This window comes from Balaenoptera physalus (genome assembly GCF_965194825.1).
Source record: "Balaenoptera physalus genome assembly, chromosome: 4".
NCBI lineage: Eukaryota > Metazoa > Chordata > Mammalia > Artiodactyla > Balaenopteridae > Balaenoptera > Balaenoptera physalus.
In genome coordinates this window covers 33,300,961-33,315,652 of record NC_138891.1, presented here as the reverse complement: position 1 = coordinate 33,315,652, position 14,692 = coordinate 33,300,961, and the positions used below count along the sequence as shown (strand labels likewise).

The window sequence follows — 14,692 nt, the reverse complement described above, 5'->3', positions numbered from 1 at the left end:
TCTGGCTTTTACATTAAAATTAGGGTTTAAAAAAAAATCCAGAAATAACTTTAGTATTCTGAAGACTAGGTGTCTTAATTTTAAATATATTTTTTTCCCAGTAGCCTAACAAAAAGATAGCTTTCCTCTTGAGACTTCCACGTGAGCAACTTACGTTTACTATCTAAACTTTGATGACCTATGGCTATAAATTTCTTTCTTCTTATCAGGACTTGATTTTTCTGAAAGGAAACAGAACAGCAGGTTCCAGGTGCTCCCCAATGGTACCCTGTCGATACAGAGGGTGGACATTCAGGACCGCGGACAGTACCTGTGCTCAGCATCCAATCCATTTGGCACAGACCGCCTTCACGTCACCTTGTCCGTGGTTTCCTATCCCCCCAGGATCCTGGAGAGACATACTAAGGAGATCACAGCCCATTCTGGAAGCACAGTGGAACTGAAGTGCAGAGCTGAAGGCAGGCCCAGCCCTACAATTTCCTGGATTCTTGCAAACCAGACAGTGGTCTCTGAATCATCCGAGGGGAATAGGCAGGCCCTGGTGACATCTGACGGAACGCTGGTCATCCACAATCTCAGCATTTATGACAGGGGCTTCTACAAATGCGTGGCCAGCAACCCAGTGGGCCAGGATGCACTGCTGGTTAAAATACAAGTTATTGCGGCCCCACCTGTTATTCTAGAACAAAAGAGGCAAGTTATTGCAGGGACTTGGGGTGAAAGTTTGAAACTGCCCTGTACTGCAAAAGGAACTCCTCAGCCCGGTGTTCACTGGGTCCTCTCTGATGGCACCGAAGTGAAACCATTACAGTTGATCAATTCCAAGTTCTTATTTTCAAATGGAACTCTGTTTATAAGAAACATAGCCTCTTCAGACCGGGGCACTTATGAATGCATTGCTACCAGCTCCACTGGCTCAGAGAGAAGGGTGGTAATTCTTACAGTGGAAGAACGAGAGACCATCCCCAGGATAGAATTTGCATCCCAGAAATGGACGGAGGTGAATCTGGGGGACAAATTACTACTGAACTGCTCAGCCATTGGGGAGCCGAAACCGAAAATAACCTGGAGGCTACCATCCAAGGCTGTCGTCAACCAGTGGCACAGGTAAACCATACCTTTCTGTTGAGATTATCTTCTTTATTTAGCTGTACAACTTCTGAACTGGTAAAAGGGGTAGAGCGAGAGTAGCAGCAGTGTTAGAGAGCACACAGACTCTGCACAGGAAAGTAACTCGCTCTAAAGAAAACCTAATCGTTTTGAGACTAATACAAAATAATACAAATTACATAAAAACCAAGTTTCTTACATGCCATACTCTAAGGGCCAGCTTCTTACTGAGTTTATGTAGTTAAAAAGAAGGATAAAAAATCTCATTTGCTTCCATACTTGTGACAGTTTTAAAATGGTACCTGTGTAAATGTATTTATAATTTTCCTATCCAAAAATAAGAGGGAATGTTGTAAAGCAATCAAGTTCTGGAGAGATGCACTTCATTATTTCACTCTTCAGAGTCTCCTAGTAAAGCATTTTCAATTTTAGTGCAATCTATACTTAATTTATTCTACCCTAAAACTGCAAAGCACTTTATGAAAGTCACAACATTAAGGCCTTCACAAAGTGACATGTATTCAGGACCTCCAATCATTCTGACGGTGTCAGACACATATATACACATACATACTTTCTCTAATATCTCCTGTTACAGGCATATTAATAGTGATTTTTAACTGTCTTCTGTACAGATTAAATCTTTGAAAAATAAGTTTATGAGTATTAATTTTTGCCATTTACATGACTTCATACAATGATGTTTCATAATATGACAGAAAAGATGGGAATGAACATTTCCATTTTATATGTTTGTGTGTTAATTTATTTATTTTTAATAGATCCTTATTGGAGTATAACTGCTTCACAATACTGTGTTAGTTTCTGTTGCACAACAAAGCGAATGAGCCACATGCATACACATATCCTCTCCCTCTTGAGCCTCCCTCCCATCTTCCCTATCCCACCCCTCTAGGCATCACAAAGCACCAAGCCAATCTCCCTGTGCCATGCTGCTGCTTCCCACCAGCTATCTATTTTATGTTCGGTAGTGTATATATGTTAATGTTGCTCTAACTTTGCCCCAGCTTCGCCCTCCCACCCCATGTCCTCAAGTCCATTTTCTATGTCTATCTCTTTATTCCTGCCCTGCAACTAGGTTCATCAGTACCATTTTTTTTTTTTTTTAAGATTCCATAGACAGACTCTAGGTCCATCCACCTCACTCCAAATAACTCAGTTTTGTTTCTTTTCATGGCTGAGTAATATTCCATTGTATATATTTGCCACATCTTCTTTATCCATTCATCTGTTGATGGACATTGAGGTTGGTTCCATGTCCTGGCTATTGTAAATAGTGCTGCAATGAACATTGTGGTACATGTCTCTTTTTGAATTATGGTTTTCTCAGGGTGTGTGCCCAGTAGTGGGATTGCTGGGTCATATGGTAGTTCTATTTTTAGTTTTTTAAGGAACCTCCATACTGTTTTCCATAGTGGTTTTATCAATTTATATTCCCACCAACAGTACAGGAGGGCTCCCTTTTCACCACACCCTTTCCAGCATTTCTTGTTTGTAGATTTTTTTGATGATGGCCATTCTGACTGGTGTGAGGTGATACCTCCTTGTAGTTTTGATTTGCATTTCTCTAATAATTAGTGATGTTGAGCATCTTTTCATGTGCCTCTTGGCCATCTATATGTCTTCCTTGGTGAAATGTCTATTTAGGTCTTCCACCCATTTTTTAACTGGATTGTTTTTTTGATATTGAGCTCCATGAGCTGTTTGTGTATTTTGGAGATTAAGCCTTTGTTTATTGTTTCATTTGCAAATATTTCCTCCCATTCTCAGGGCTGTCTTTTTGTCTTGTTTATGGTTTCCTTTGCTGTGCAAAAGCTTTTAAGTTTAATTAAGTCCCATTTTTTTATTTTTGTTATTTCTGTTACTCTAGCAGGTGGGTCAAAAAAGATCTTGCTGTGGTTCATGCCAAAGAGTGTTTTTCCTGTTTTCCTCTGAGAGTTTTATAGTGTCTTGGTCTTACTTTTAAGTCTTTAATCCATTTGGGGTTTATTTTTGTGTATGGTGTTAGGTAGTATTCTAATTTCATGCTTTTACATGTAGCTGTCCACTTTTCCCAGCACCATGTATTGAAGAGGCTGCCGTTTCTCCATTGTATATTCTTGCCTCCTTTGTCATAGATGAGGGGTCCATAGATGCGTGGGTTTATCTCTGGACTTTCTATCCTGTTCCATTGACCTATATTTCTGTTTTTGTGCTAGCACCATACTGTCTTTGATTACTATAGCTTTTTGGTATAGTTTGAAGTCAGGGAGCCTGATTCCTCCCACTCCATTTTTCTTTCTCAAGATTGCTTTGGTTATTTGGGGTCTTTTGTATTTCCATACAAATTGTAAATTTTTTTTTGTTCTAATTCTGTGAAGAATGCCAGTGGTAGTTTGATAGGGATTGCATTGAATCTGTAGATTGCTTTGGGTAGTATAGTCATTTTCACAATATCGATTCTTCCAATCCAAGAACGTGGTATATTTCTCCATCTGTTTATATCATCTTTGATTTCTTTCATCAGTGTTTTATAGTTTTCTGAGTACAAGTCTTTTGCCTCCTTAGGCAGGTTTATTCCTAGGTATTTTATTCTTTTTGTTGCAATGGTAAATGGGAGTGTTTGCTTAATTTCTCTTTCTGATTTTTCGTTGCTGGTGTATAGGAATGCCAGAGATTTCTGCGCATTAATTTTGTACCCTGTTACTTTTACCAAATTCATTGATTAGCTCTGGTAGTTTTCTGGTGGCATCTTTAGGATTTTCTATGCATAGTATCATGTCATCAGAAAACAGTGACAGATTTACTTCTTCTTTCCAATTTGTATTCCTTTTATTTCTTTTTCTTCTCTGATTGCTGTGGCCAGGACTTCCAAAACTATGTTGAATAAGAATGGCGAGAGTGGACATCCTTGTCTTGTTCCTGATCCTAGTGGAGATGCTTTCAGTTTTTCACCATTGAGTATGATGCTTGCTGTGGGTTTGTCATATATGGCCTTTATTATGTTGAGGTAGGTTCCCTCTATGCCCATTTTCTGGAGAGTTTTTATCATAAATGGGTGTTGAATTTTGTCAAAAGCTTTTTCTGCATCTATTGAGATGATCATATGGTTTTTATCCCTTAATTGGTTAATGTGGTGTATCACATTGATTAATTTGCATATATTGAAGAATCCTTGCATCCCTGGGATAAATCCCACTTGATCATGGGGTATGATCCTTTTATTGTGCTGTTGGATTCTGTTTGCTAGCATTTTGTTCAGGATTTTTGCACCTATGTTCATCAGTGATATTGGCCTGTAGTTTTCTTTTGTTGTGATATCTTTTTCTGGTTTTGGTGTCAGGGTGACGGTGGCTTTGTAGAATGAATTTGGGAGTGTTTCTCCCTCTGCAATATTTTGGAAGAGTTTGAGAAGGATCAGTGTTAGCTCTTCTCTAAATGTTTGACAGAATTGGCCTGTGAAGCCATCTGGTCCTGGACTTCTGTTTGTTGGAAGATTTTAAATCACAGTTTCAATTTCATTACTTGTGATAGGTCTGTTTATATTTTCTAATTCTTCCTGGTTCAGTCTTGGAAAATTGTACCTTTTCAAGAATTTGTCTATTTCTTCGTGGTTGTCCATTTGATTGGCATATCGTTGTTTGTAGTAGTCTCTTATAATTCTTTGTATTTCTGCAGTGTTTGTTAGTTGTGATTTCTCCTTTTTCATTTCCAATTTTATTGATTTGTGTCCTCTTCCTTTTTTTCTTGATGAGTCTGGCTAAGGGTTTATCAATTTTGTTTATCTTCTCAAAGAACCAGCTTTAGTTTTATTGATCTTTGCTATTGTTTTCTTTGTTTCTATTTCATTTATTTCTGCTCTGCTCTTTATGATTTCTTTCCTTCTGCTAACTTTCAGTTGTGTTTGTTCTTCTTTCTCTAGTTCCTTTAGGCGTAAGGTTAGATTTATTTGAGATTTTTCTTGTTTCTTGAGGTAGGCCTGTATAGCTATAAACTTCCCTCTTAGAACTGCTTTTGCTGCATCCCATAGGTTTTGGATCGTCGTGTTTTCATTGTCACTGTCTCTAGGTATTTTTTGATTTGCTCTTTGATTTCTTCAGTGATCTCTTGGTTACTTAGTAACGTATTGTTTAGCCTCCATGTAACGTATTGTTTAGCCTCCATGTGTTTGTGTTTTTTATGTTTTTTTCCTGTAATTGATTTCCAGTCTCATAGCATTGTGGTCAGAAAAGATGCTTGATACAATTTCAATTTTCTTAAATTTTCCAAGGTTTGATTTGTGACCCAAGATGTGATCTATCCTGGAGAATGTTCCATGTGCACTTGAGAAGAAAGTGTATTCTGCCACTTTTGGGTGGAATGTTCTATAAATATCAATTAGACCTATCTGGTCTCTTGTGTCATTTAAAGCTTGTGTTTCCTTATTTATTTTCTGTTTGGATGATCTGTCCACTGGTGTAAATGGGGTGTCAAAGTCCCCTACTATTATTGTGTTACTGTCGATTTCCCCTTTTATGGCTGTTAGCATTTGCCTTATGTATTGAGGTGCTCTTATGTTGGGTGCATAAACATTTATAATTGTTATATCTTCTTCTTGGATTGATCCTTTGATCATTATGTAGTGTCCCTCCTTATCTCTTGTAACAGTCTTTATTTTAAAGTCTCTTTTATCTGATACAAGTATTGCTACTCCAGCTTTCTTTTGATTTCCATTTGCATGGAATATCTTATTCCATCCCTTCACTTGCAGTCTGTATGTGTCCCTGAAGTGGTCTGATGTGGGTCTCTTGTAGACAGCATATAGATGGTTCTTGTTTTTGTATCCATTCAGCCAGTCTCAGTCTTTTGGTTGGGGCATTTAATCCATTTACATTCAAGGTTATTATTGATATGTATGTTCCTATTACCATTTTCTTAATTGTTTTGGGTTTGTTTTTGTGGGTCTTTTTCTTGTCTGTGTTTCCCGCTTAAAGAAGTTTCTTTAGCATTTGTTGTAAAGCTGGTTTCATGGTGGTGCTGAATTCTCTTAGCTTTTGCTTGTCTGAAAAGCTTTTGACTTCTCCATCGAATCTGAATGAGATCTTTGCTGGGTAGAGTAATCTTGATTGTAGGTTTTTCTCTTTCATCACTTTAAGTACATCCTGCTACTCCCTACTGGCCTGCAGAGTTTCTGCTGAAAAATCAGCTGATAACCTTATGGGGATTCCTTTGTATGTTATGGTTGGTTTTTCCCTTGCTGTTTTTAATATTTTTTCTTTTAATTTTTGTTAGTTTGATCAATATGTGTCTTGGTGTGTTTTTCCTAGGGTTTATCCTGTATGGGATACTCTGTGCTTCCTGGACTTGGGTGACTATTTCCTTTCCCATGTTAGGGAAGTTTTCAACTATAATCTCTTCAAGTGTTTTCTCAGGCTCTTTCTTTTCCTCTTCTTCTTCTGGGACCCCTAGAATTCGAATGTTGGTGCATTTAGTGTTGTCCCAGAGGTCTCTGAGATTGTCTTCAATTGTTTTCATTCTTTCTTTATTCTGCTCCTCAGCAATTATTTCCACTGTTTTGTTTTCCAGCTCACTTATTCGTTCTTCTGCCTCAGTTATCCTGTTATCGATTCCTTCTAGTGTATTTTTCATTTCAGTTATTACATTGTTCATCTCTGTTTATTCTTTAGTTCTTCTAGATCTTTGTTAAACATTTCTTGTATTTTCTCAATCTGTGCCTCCATTTCTATTTCTGAAATTCTGGATCATCTTTACTATCATTACTGTGAATTCTTTTTCAGGTAGATTGCCTATTTCCTCTTCATTTATTTGGTCTTGTAGGTTTTTGCTTTGCTCCTTCATCTGTGACATATTTTTTGGCCATCTCATTTTTTTTTTTTATGAGTGGGATTGTGTTCATCTCTTACTGGTTGTTTGGCCTGAGGCTTCCAACACTGGGCTTTGTAGGCTACTGTGTAGAGCTGGGTCTTGGTGCTGAGATGAGAAACTCTGTGGGACCTCACTCGGATGAATATTCCCTGGGGTCTGAGGTTCTCTGTTAGTCCAGTGGTTCGGACTCAGTGCTCCCACTGCAGGAGCTTTGGCCCACCCATGGGCTCATGAACCAAGATCCTGTAAGCTGCCTGGGGCAGCAAAAAAAAAAAACCACAGTAACAAAGTAAAAAATTAGATTAGGAAACTAACAGATATGTTAGGAATATAAAAATAAAAATATAGATGATTCAACAACCAGAAGGTACAACAGTACCACAATAGTAAAAAAGAGGAGGGGGGGGGGGAAAAGGCTGGAAAAGGCCTTGGCTGTGGAAGGCAGGGTCTAAGCAAGGGTGAGATTTGGGTGGTGGGCGGGGCCAATGCTCAGGACCACTGACAGGGCTGGAAAAGGCCCTGGGGGCTGTGGGGGTGGGGTGGGGCTTAGGTTCAAGGAACAGAAGGGGCCCAGGCGTGCCCCCCACACCTGCTCTCAGAGGGCAGGGGACCTCACCTGGGAGCCCAGCAGGCTTTCTGGGCTCAAACGCCCTCTGCTCCTCTCCCGCTCCTCCCAGAGGGCCCTTCCCACCTGCCTCTCCTGAACTCCCCAGCCTCCCTCCTATGCCCCTAAGGACCCATGTGGCCTGGAGCGGGGTTTGGAGGGCAGGGGGTCGGCCTGGGAGCTCAGCATGCTCCCTGTGCCCGAGTGGGTGGGGCAAACCCCCTCTGCTCCTCTGGTCTGGGATGGCCCCTCCCACCTGCCTCTCCTGATCTCCCCGGCCTCAGGGTCGCTGATCCTGTCTGGCCTCCACTTCACCTCCCCATTCAGTCCCCCTACATCCTGCCGGTTCACTTTGGGGTTCCTCCCGTCTCCTTGGGCGTCAGAGTCCCCTACCAGTGGCCGGTAGGTGCCATAGTTGTGGGGAAACGCTAACTCTGCATCTTCCCATGCTGCCATCTTGACTCCGCCTCTATGTTTATTTATTAGTGGAAAATATCCATGCAAGAGAAATTATACATGAGTTTATGCTTAAAAGAATAGATTTTTTTCTAGTGTCAAACTATAAGTTGGTAACGGATATAGTTAAGGAATTTAACTTGTGATCTTTAACTCCAAAGTAAATGTTAATTTTCAAGCTTTTCAAATAAGTCATGAAAATTACCTAAATCTTAAATTGAATTTAGATTTTAAATTTAAAAATGCTGAGTTATGAAATGTAAACTTCACAAGTCCCATGTTTATGCTTGTTATCTACTATTGTTTATGCTTATCTACTATACGTATACCCATTTGTAGCATCAAATATTTTCAATAGCTTACCAGTTTTTGTATATAATATTATAATATCAGCATGTCTATTTAATCAATCACCCTGCAGCACTTGAGGGTGATTCTCATTTACCCAGAGACTGCTCATTATTCTGTGTAATTCTGAATACAATTTCACTACCCATGCAGAAACCAATGCAAGAAGTGTAGAAGGCATTACACTTGTGATGGGAATAACAGATAAATTTCAAATTTTAGGTTGTAAAAACAATGTCTAAAATGTTTACTGGGCATTAGGTCAATTTTTAAGAATGGAAGAGGTGTGAAAAAATGTAAGGGAATGTCTTAAAAAGTTAATCCAAAGGAATGTCTAAAACACATTAGCATCTCAGAATAAATCTTGACCAATAAATCTCGACCTAGGTAGTCCAACAAATCTTTCAGAGTTTAATAGCAAAGATATTAGGTAGGCTGTTTATATTTTGTTTTGGGAAAGCACTTATGGAACACAGAAAGATTGTTCATATTTTGGAAGAGGCAACAGAGTGTGTAAGATCACAGATGCTATCACAGGTCCACTAGAGGTACTGTCATTCTTTGCTTTTATAATGAACTACAACTTGTTTGCTAACTGAACACTTCAGTGATTATTCTGTAACTAACCCACTCAGAAAGGCAAGAATACTCTTTACTTAGATGCTTTAGATGTCAAGAAATTAAAAGGGCACTTCTGCTGTTAAAAAAAAAAAAAAAGTCCTTCCTGTTGCCACTTCTTGGCTCTGTGAGTCTGAATTTATTTTAGATTCTAAAAACGAAAATTTTCATCATAGCTATGCTCATCCAAGTCTATTCCACCATCAACAAAATAAGCAAAACTTTTTAATTTTTAAAGCCTAGTTGTCAGCTGAACAGTTGCCTTTTCTGAATTTCTTTTTAATCATCTCAGACTTTTAGAGCACTACTGGTCTACCTCCATGACTTTAAATGTGACTTATGTGACCTATGTTTCAGGACAGAATTGTGTTTCCTCTTCTTTGGAACCTTGCTTCTCATGACCTGGGGGCTTGTTACAAGAACAGAAACTCAGGCCCCATCCCAGATGGGCAGAATCAGAATCTGCATTTTAAAAAGATCCCCAGGTGAATCACATGCACAATAAGGTCCAAGAAACACTGCTCTAAAAGACAGCAGATGCTTGGCTGTGCATTAATTTTCATAAAGAATTCCCTTTCTTTTACTCAGGGAAAACTTCCACTTTCAAAAGTAAATTTTCCCTTAAAAATATCAGTTTATGAAAGGAAACAGTTACAGTTCTCTTTTTATATATTACAACTTCCAGATGCATCAGATTTTGGGGTGAGGAAAGGTCATTTTGAGTCATTGGTTTTCAAAGGGTTGTCCCCCTACCAAGAGCATTAGCATCACCTGAGAACTTGAATCCGATTCTGTGTTTTGACGCTGAATCTGTGTTCTTAAAAGCTGTCCAGGTGATTATAGTGCACACTCAAATTTGAGACTGTTTCGCAAATTTTAATGTTCATAGAGTCACCTGGGAAGTTTGTCAAACAGTGGGTTCCCGGATCCCTGGCTAGATCTATTGGATCAGAATCTCTGAACAGTGAAACCGGGAAATATGCATCTGAAATTAGACCCCATGTAATTCTGATGCAGGTGATGAGGGAACTGCATTAAATACCAAGATTTAGAGCAGTGGTTCTCAGACTTTGCTGCACATGAGAGTCATTTGGAAAACTGAGTCCTGAGGCCAAGGTCACACTCCACACCAATTAAGTCAGAAATTCTGAAGGTGGGACCCAGGCAACAGCACTATTTTATACAAATGATTTTAATGTGCACCCGAGTTTGAGAAACAGAGCTCTTAGAAAGCATTAGGAAAGAATGATGATAGCAGGTGGCAGTGTAGCATGGTGAAAAGGGCAAGTTACTACATCTAAGTATCATTTTTTTTTTTTTTGGCTGTATAGTGGGGAACTACCTAAAGATTAAAAAATAAATGCAAAGACCCTTGTAGTTTCCATTCCTTTTATTAAGTGCATCCATTATGATGACCTTCCTTTGGTTTATATGCAAGACAAGTTCTTTCCAGGCTTGAGGAAAAAAAAAAAAAAAAGAATATCAGCACTTGTAAGTTGTCCTACAACAAATACTCTTCCTACTTACAGTATGTTTTCTTGAAGGTAAAAAATGACTTAGGCTGTTTGACTTGCTCAGCAGTTATGCTATGAAAGGTCATCCACACTTTTCTCTCTCGTTTCACCCACCTGCTTAGCTCATGTTGCCGAAAAACGTACGGAGATTTCCACCTATGGGTGTTTTTGATTGCGCTTTTAGCAGTTACTCAGTTTCCACTGGTCTTTTTGAAAAACTAGATTTAGTTTTACCGGGAAAGATCTGCCACCTGATGGTTCAATGTGGTAATAGCAGGCTGTGTAGTGGCTTCAGAGAGAAAAATGGTCTTCATGAAGTTCAATATAATACAGAGACCAGAGTCACGGTACAGCTGCCTGCAAAGACAGATGCTTTAGTAAGCTTCTAATGTGTCTTACCTTGGCATTTTCTCTCTTTATAAAAAAAAGAAAACTCATTTTCTAACCAAATAACTGATTACTAATATCTCTTTAAAAAGGAAAACCTGGTATCTTTTCTGAGCAAGTAAATTTGTATGAAAGTTGTTCTTTACTGACGTATACCACAAAATGATCATTTGATGTGTAAAGTGGTCAAGACAGTCATGGGTCTAGGAAACTGGTATTTCTAATATTCTCGTCACCATTAAAATTCTTTTTAATTGAAATGCAAAGGAGATTCATTTGAAGTCCATCTAAGACATACTGTTTGTCTGCACTAATCATATCTGTTCAGCTAATTTCATCTTTCAGAATAGCTTAAAAGACAGTAAAGAAGCCAGTACTGATTTTAATTCCATTCCAACAGTTTAAGAAAATGTCCATAAAGCTAATCCTGTGTAAATAAATCTCCCACCCCTTACTAATACCTGCATACTCAATCAGTCTCTTCTTTCCTCAGAATGGGCAGCCGCATCCATGTCTACCCAAATGGATCCCTGTTTGTTGGATCAGTAACAGAAAAAGACGGTGGGGACTACTTGTGTGTGGCGAGAAACAAGATTGGGGACGATCTGACCCTGATGCACGTCAGCCTAAGACGGAAACCTGCCAAAATTGACCACAAGCAACATTTTAAAAAGCAAGTGTTTCACGGGAAAGACTTCCAAGTCGATTGCATGGCTTCCGGCTCACCAGTGCCCGAGATATCCTGGAGTCTGCCTGATGGGACGATGATAAATAACGCCATGCAGGCCGACGACAGTGGCCCCAGCACCAGGAAGTTCACCCTCTTCGACAACGGAACCTTATACTTCAACAGAGTTGGGATGGCAGAGGAAGGAGATTACACGTGCCATGCCCGGAACACTCTAGGGAAGGATGAAATGAAAGTCCACCTAACAGTCATAACAGCCGCCCCACGGATCCGGCAGGGTTACAAGACCAACACGAGAGTCAAGGCTGGAGACACAGCCGTCCTTGACTGTGAGGTCACTGGGGAACCCAAGCCAAAAATATTTTGGTTGCTGCCTTCCAGTGACATGATTTCATTCTCTAAGGACAGGTACACATTTCACGCCAATGGGTCTTTGTCCGTCAACAGAGTGAAACTGCTCGATTCTGGAGAGTACGTATGTGTGGCACGAAATCCCAGTGGGGATGACACCAAAATGTACAAACTGGACGTTGTCTCCAAACCTCCATTAATCAATGGTCTGTATACAGACAAAACCATCATTAAAGCCACGGCAGTGAGGCATTCCAAAAAACACCTTGGCTGCAGAGCCGAAGGGACGCCATCTCCTCAAATCATGTGGGTCACGCCAGACAATATCTTCCTCACAGTTCCATACTACGGAAGCAGAATCACAGTGCATAAAAACGGAACCTTGGAAATCAGGAACGTGAGGCTTTCAGATGCAGCCAATTTTACCTGTGTGGCTCGGAATGAAGGAGGAGAGAGTGTGCTGGTGGTACAGTTAGAAGTACTGGAAATGCTGAGAAGACCGACGTTCAGAAATCCACTTAATGAAAAAATCGTTGCCCAGCTTGGAAAGTCCACAGCATTGAATTGCTCTGTTGATGGAAACCCACCACCTGAAATAATCTGGATTTTACCAAATGGCACACAGTTGTTTCCCAGTGGACCAAAAAATTCTCAGTATCTAATAGCAAGTAACGGCTCTTTTATCATTTCTAAAACGACTCGGGACGACGCAGGAAAATATCGGTGTGCAGCAAGAAATAAAGTTGGCTATATTGAGAAATTAATTGTATTAGAAATTGGCCAAAAGCCAGTGATTGTCACTTATGCACGAGGAACAGTTTACAGTATCAGTGGAGACACTCTGTCGTTGCGCTGTGTCTCTGATGGAAGCCCTAAGCCACGTATCAAATGGACTGTGCCAAGTGGTTATGTAATAGACAGGCCTCAGATCAGTGGAAAATACATACTGCATGAAAACGGCACCTTAGTCATCAAAGAGGCAACAGCTTATGACAGAGGAAGCTACGTTTGTAAGGCTCAAAACAGTATTGGCCACGCACTGATTACTATTCCAGTAATGGTTGTGGCCTACCCTCCCCGAATTACAAATCGCCTACCCAGGAGCGTCCTCACAAGGACAGGCGTGGCCGTTCAGCTCCACTGTGTGGCCCTGGGAGTCCCCAAGCCAGAAATCACATGGGAGATGCCTGACCACGCCCTGTTCTCAGGGGCACACAAAGGGAGGACACATGGAATTCAACGTTTTCACCCACAAGGTACCCTAGTCATTCAGAATCCTCAAACCTCAGATTCTGGGATATACAGATGCACAGCAAAGAATCCACTTGGAAGTGATTACGCAACAACTTACATCCAGGTAATCTGACAGAAAATAAAACTACCTGAACAAAGTCAACATCTGGACAGAATTTACTTTTTGGAAGAAGTTTAATCAAAGGCAGCCATAGGCATGTAAATGAATTTGAATACACTTACAATATTAAATTTATAATAGACATGCAAAAAAAAAAAGGACTTGTAAATAAATGCATTATGAACTGATACTGATTTTTTTTATAATGGATCTCAAAACAAACTTTTAACTTAAGGCACTTTTATTTTGCCAACAAATAACAATGAACATTAAGAGAAAACGATCGACCATAAAATAACAAGTGGCTAATGTACCTGAATTCTTCATTAAAGAACGGACTTTTTTTTTTCTTTCTTTCATTACCATTTGCCTAGTGTCCACCTTCTATTAATCAATGTTACAAGCATGGCGCTGAGGACAGACACAACGGAAAAGATTAAATTTGCGGTCGATGTAAATTTGCCATCCTGATGTATAAATACTGTGGTCAGTTTATAAATATTTTACTAAAACCCACAGAAAATAAGCGCTGAACTCTTTTATGATTCACCATTTTGTGCACACTGAAAATTTTCATTGATGGGGAATACAAAAAAAGGTTTTAATAACTGCATTTAAAAATAAATGCAGGCTGAAGTTCCACTTGTAAAAAAGCAACTTAACACCTGCACATCATAAAACGTGAAAAGGGGGTTGATTACATCTATCCCAAATAAAGCCATTAAAAAGTTTTTAAAATACACTGAAACTTCTTTATAACTTCAAAATCTAGCTCAGGCACCCCTGGTCTGGAACTATTTGTTCATTAGGAACACTTTCTTAGGAGGAATCAATCATCATTGCTCTATGAGCATTTATTCTATAAGGTGATAATCCTTTGTGACAGGGAAATGTTCGGGAAAATATAGACCAAATACATATAATGGAGTTTCACTGTAGTTAAAATTTGATCAACCCTATACAAAATGTTGCTTTTTGTAATTCACTGAATTTATTTATATTACATGCTTAATTCAACCTGAATTAATTTAAGGGACAATATGATTCAGCTTTTCTAACTAACTCTAGAGGCTAGGATTTTCCAGTGTAATTTCTCCAGCATCTATTCAATTATTTGCCTATTATTATTTAAGAAGACTTATAGGAGACAATAAATGAAAAAGAAGAAAATGCCATAGGTCTTGCTCAGATATCTCAGCACACAAAACCGAGAACTACATTTGCCCCTGTCAATCAGTTGAGACAGATGATGGGGGGGGACTCACTTCATCGTGTTTTCATCACACCAACTTTCAGCTTGCCCCACCTAAAGAGGTGACCTGATTCCTACGTTCTTTCTTTGACGTTGGTATCCTGTGGCCACAAGCGGTCAAGGGATACTCGTTCTAACAGTGATC

At 39.4% G+C, this 14,692-nt stretch overlaps 1 protein-coding gene across 2 annotated transcripts in view; it reads left to right on the top strand.

The window, feature by feature from the left end:
* IGSF10 (immunoglobulin superfamily member 10) overlaps positions 1 to 13,319 on the top strand; it is a 303,209-nt gene extending 289,890 nt beyond the window's left edge. For both annotated transcript variants that reach the window (XM_082459510.1, XM_082459511.1), the window contains 2 exons: positions 210 to 1,107; positions 11,396 to 13,319. In XM_082459510.1, the coding sequence (XP_082315636.1) occupies positions 210 to 1,107; positions 11,396 to 13,307 (2,810 nt within the window). In that variant the 3' untranslated portion in view covers positions 13,308 to 13,319. The remainder of the gene's footprint in view (positions 1 to 209; positions 1,108 to 11,395) is intronic.
* Positions 13,320 to 14,692: the final 1,373 nt, after the last annotated feature.